Here is a 5,524-nt window from a genome sequence, read left to right as displayed (position 1 = left end):
GATTCAAAATATAAATAACTCAATCTTCTTTTGATTCATATGAAATAAAATATTTTCCTCATTCACAATTTCCATATGAGATCAATTATGAATATCTTTTAAAACTAATGCATTAATCACCACAAACTTTGTGTTTTTTAGATATTGATATATTAGCTCTTATGGAGCTTTCAACTAATTTTGTACTATCAAATATTGGAATATATTTGTTTATTTCAGTACCAAATAAGATAAATATTTTATATCTTTAATGATAAAATTCATTACTACATTCTCGTATCATTCCTTAAAGAATATTAACAGAGACAAAATATTTGGGCATACACCACATATGTGACCAATAATCTTTCATATCACATTGATAACATAAGTTATCTTTACCCTTTTAAAAGTTATCTTAAGAACACTCATTGTTCTCTTATTTATTACTATGTTCCCACTTTTAGTGGTCCATAAGTATATCTTTTATTTTTTTTATGTTTACATTCACTTCGGGGAATGCAACAAATCTAGTAGGACAAACTTATAAACATCCCAATAGATTCTTTATTTCATAATCACCATCGCAAACATGCGTGAGATTTCAAATCAAAATTTATCTATTCATGTTGTCATGATTAGTCTCCAATTATAATAAACATGATATAATAAATAAAACATAGTAAAACATACCTGAAGATTTTTAACATCATCGTCATCACCTTGGCTATTATCAGGAACACTATTACAAGTAGTAAAACAACTTTGTTTTCGTAATAACATTTTATAATGTAATAGTAAAAATCATTTAATAAATGATCATAATTTTTAAGTACGATGCTTGAAAATTATCCGATACATATCGTACCGAATTTCAATACCACATATATGTTATAAAATATTATATTGCTCTAATAAAATATTTATAAGTTCAATTTAAAATCATACAATCATTCAACATTAGCAAGTTAATAAAGAATAAATAGATCCTATCAAATGTCCCTTTAATCAATAATGGTAGGTTAATAACACTTTCCACCATAATTTTAATAAAATTTCAAGAATATTTAATAATAAGAATTTAATAATCAAAACATCTAAATATTATGCATAATATAACTTAATTTAAAAACTTCAAAAAGAATGATTTACCGAAAAATAATAGAGAAAACATATCATATTAATAGCAAACATATTTAATCAACAATTATGTCTTTTACATAAAAAAATTAACCTAGAAAAGCAAAAATCAAATACTATCAGAATGTAAAATTTATGTCAATAAAAATTAATGTAGTCGTACCTTAATTGAAAAACAAAATATGGTTGAAATATAAAAGTTTCTTACCAAATCTATACTTTACCCATGCTTGTACAATAAATCAAAGATCGGGAATAAGAACCATATTTCATTCTGAGATTGAATCTTTCAACATCCTGAAGATGAAGTTGTAAGGATAAAAGTTTAAAGTGAAAAAGAATTTTATCTGTGGGATGAATTCTAAAGATTTTGAAAAGAAAAATAGTGAATTATCGTGCTAATAACGTGTTATAAAATAAAGAGAGATAGAGAGAATAAAGAACAAAAAAAATGAAAATAATAGATAATGTACTTTATTGATCAAAAGGGACGATTTACAATACTTTATTAGAGTCTCTATTTATAAGTATAAGAAGTATAAAAGAAGTAGAAATCTAATTTTAATAACTATTAGAATTTAAAGTACATCAAAATTGTATCTCAATCATGATGAGCATCCACTTAATAAGATATTCATAACAAAAAGAGTTTACTTTTGTTATTTTTATATTTTTAAGGACTATTTAAATTTAATTTAAAAAAGAGTCAGACCTAACATACAAATAGACTAAAAGTTTAAAAGTATTTGATAATGACGTCACCGACGTTTACTGTTCAAAACAAATTATTTATTTTATATATTTTTTAAAATGGGTATTTTCGTAAATAACTAAAAGCTTTTGGTCATTTTTAAAAAAAAAAGCCGAAAATATTCGACAGAACACAACATAAGTGTGGTTTTGTCATTTTCTGCACGTCAGCATCAAAAACCGTGTTCCCATCGTTAGTTTCATCCTTCAAAACCGACGTCGCCCACTCAGCCGCCTCCACCCCACTTCCACTCTTCTTCTTTTTAACTCATATAAATCAATCAATCAATTCTCTAAAATTATTTCCCATCCCCCAAAGGAAAAAAAGAATAACAATGTGTAGGTCTACGGATTATTACGACTTCCGGTGCGCCGATCAAAACCTTTTAAAGATCAAAGCTTTCTTCATCCGAATCTCGGGTTTCGATTCCTTTTCAAATTCTCTCACTCTACTCTACCCACCAAGAATCAACGAATCGGCGCTTCACGTTTCAGGGACTGCTATCCGCTCTGATTCCTCCTCCTTCTTAGTTCTCCATCGGATGGTTAATGTCAAGACGAGGAGCGGAGAGGCAATATACGGGAGCAGGGAGCTAGTTCAGGCCGGTGATGGAGTCTGCTTCGATGTTTACTCAGGAGAGGACAAGGTGTTGAAAGGGATTTTTAGAAGAGAGGAGCAAAAGTGGAAGATGGAGTGCAAGTGCGCGCTGGAGACAAGGGATGGGAAAACGGTCGGCGCTGAGCGCGCGGTGGCGGATGTTTGCGTGGCAGTGGAGGGAGACAAGGCGATGGGAGAGAGGGTGAGGATGATTGCGAGGAAGAATAGGAGGGTGGGTTTTGATCAGCTGGAGGATATTCCAGAGGAGAGTGAAGTGAGCGATGAATGTAGTGGCAGTTGTGTGGAATCAGACGGTGACGATATAGAAGGAAGGTGCGACGGAGATTGTGAAGGGATACAAGATATGTGTACGGCGGGGGAGGGAGTGAGCTGGGCCTTTGATGTGGGGATTTGGGTGATGTGCTTGGGTGTTGGTTACTTGTTCTCCAGAGCCTCCGCCAAAAGTTTGAGACGGATTAGAATACTATGACACTGTAAATTGTAAACCACAGACGCACAAAACAGGCTCTCTGCCAAACTTTTGCCGTTCCATAGTCTAAATTTTGGAATTTAGAATGATTAATTTCTTCCCTCGGGTTCAATTTTACTTTTTCTCTATTCTTATTCCGAATTTAAAAATGCAAGTGTATTCTCAGGTCAATTATATTTCTTATATAGTTACTAAAAGGTGTTAATAATTGAATTTATAATTTACCATAAAAATATATGAACTCGAAAATTTTTACTTTTCTAAAATTAGAGGTGTTGACATATGATGATTTTAATGAGGGGTTAATTGATTATTTAAGTTTATATTTTGATAATTAAACTTTAAAAAATATTATATCATCAGTAATGTTGTTAATTTATTACGTGATTATTGAATAATTAATTTAACAATGTAACGAAAATCTGATGTGATATTAAAATTCAATTGTTATACTAAAACCTATTATGTGACCGTAATTAGTAAAATACATTGGAGCCTAAAACATTCTCTAGAGAAAAAAAAGTTTTCATTTCACTTTAAAGCGGAAAAAGTAATTAAAAAAAATACTTTTCATGTTCTCATAGATGGAGACAAAATCAATGAGGTTTGATTGAGAAATCTGTTGAGGGGAGGAGTCTCATTGTTTGAAAATGGATAAGTAGATGCTTCATTCAAGAAATGATTCAATTATGACATACGATAACAATGAAGTACTATGTTACGAGCAGAAGATTTTGGGCAGAAAAAGAAGTAGGGTAGCAGGAAGAAGAAGAAGAAATAGAGGAAAAAATCATACTAGAAGAGAAAAGACAAGTATATTCATTTCATAATTGCCTTTCCCTACCTTTGATTATTGCCTTTAGGGTGGTTAACAGCTTCTCAGACAAACAACAACTGTTAATACAGCTGTAACAAAACGTGTGCACAAAAGACAGAACATCCTTAAACGTTGTCGTTTAAGCCTATCGAACCTCCCTCCCTCCCCTTCTATACTGCTGGGTATTTATAAGGTCTTATTTTGACTACCATATTTATAAGGTCTTATTTTGACTACCTTACTCTCATCAATTAATGGGATTTTGTGGTCTTGTAGCCTTACCGAGGGCAGCCCCTTAGGTGCTTGAAACATATCATCAAAGTTTTTGTAACACCCCTAGCCCTTATCCGTCGCTGGAACAAGGTTACGGAGCATTATTGGACCTTTCCAATCAAATACGAATATTTCATATCGTTTAACATACATATCATAAACTAATCATAATTACTCATATTGTCCCTTATATGAGCCCTCGAGGCCCAAAATACACTTTAGAAATGAATTGGGACTAAACCGAAAACTTAGAGAATTTTTCACAAAACCTCAAAATTTTTCCTAGGTGCAGGGGACACACGCATGTGCAGTTAGGCCGTGTAGGCATTCGATGTGGAGCACACGGCAATGTCTCAGCCCGTGTCCTTACCCATGTAACTCTCTGACTTGGGTCACACGGCCAAGCCACACGCCTGTGTGCTAGGCTGTGTGAAAATACCTGGGCATTCTGTTTCTCAATTTTAAGGATGCAGGGGACACACAGCCAGACTACACACCTATGTGCTAGGCCGTGTGTCACACACGGCTGAGACACACGCCCGTGTCTCTGCCCGTGTGGACGAACATAGGCCATTTTAAGGTCACATTTCTCACCCTTTCTTGATTTCAACCTAAACACCTCAAATTTCATGCTCATAGGCTATAACAAGACCTTCAATACAAACAATTCTTAGCTCTAAAAATATCATATTATCACATATATCCTAACATTCTAAACTACCACATTAATCAATTCACACATTTGATTACTTACAACAACCATATTTTACCAACTCATTCACTAGCATGCTCATAATTTATCCATTAATTAACTACACCCAAACATTTATCAAGCATGATAAGACTACACATACATATTTAAGTTGTATATGTGAACAAAATATCATTCATAATACACACCAATCCTATACATGCCATATAAACCATAGTGTACATTTCAAAGACTACCAAAATGAGCTAGATAGTGTGGCTTGATGTGTTGATCCGATCTCCCGACCTCACATTAATCTACAAGGACATTAAACAATACAAGTAAGCTTAATTAAGCTTAGTAAGTTCGATGGGTTAAACATAAATCTTACCGAAACTAAATTTAACAAATCAAATAAGCAAATTATTCATGCAATCTCCCTATCAATCACAACTTTAATTGAAGATCACACTTCTTTCAAATCAATATTAATAATAACAATAAATCTTTCAATTTCAATTACATAAGTCACTCACCAAATCATACCAAATCGGAGAATGACTTATGGATAAGAGTACATCATTTTCAGAAGCCCGGAGGCTGAATAGAAGCTTATGAGAGCTAACCAGAAACCCATAAGGGTTGAACGAAAGCTCATAAGAGCTGAACAGAAACCCATAAGGGTTAAACAGAAGCTCAATAAAGCCGAATAGAAACTCATATGAGTTAAACAGAAGCTCGTGAGAGCTAAACGAAAAGTAAGCACGAAAATTCGCAACAAATGCT

General features: G+C 33.0%; 1 protein-coding gene across 1 annotated transcript; it reads left to right on the top strand.

Annotated features, from left to right (window-relative positions):
- Positions 1 to 2,103: 2,103 nt before the first annotated feature.
- Positions 2,104 to 3,057, top strand: LOC107886353 (uncharacterized). Its single transcript, XM_016810278.2, has one exon. It carries the CDS (start codon positions 2,205 to 2,207, stop codon positions 2,955 to 2,957), a length of 753 nt encoding a protein of 250 aa, XP_016665767.2. The 5' UTR covers positions 2,104 to 2,204; the 3' UTR covers positions 2,958 to 3,057.
- The last annotated feature ends 2,467 nt before the right edge of the window (positions 3,058 to 5,524 follow it).

The sequence above is a fragment of the Gossypium hirsutum genome, chromosome A08, assembly GCF_007990345.1.
Source record: "Gossypium hirsutum isolate 1008001.06 chromosome A08, Gossypium_hirsutum_v2.1, whole genome shotgun sequence".
Lineage (NCBI taxonomy): Eukaryota > Viridiplantae > Streptophyta > Magnoliopsida > Malvales > Malvaceae > Gossypium > Gossypium hirsutum.
This window is presented reverse-complemented; position numbering and strand designations above follow the sequence as displayed.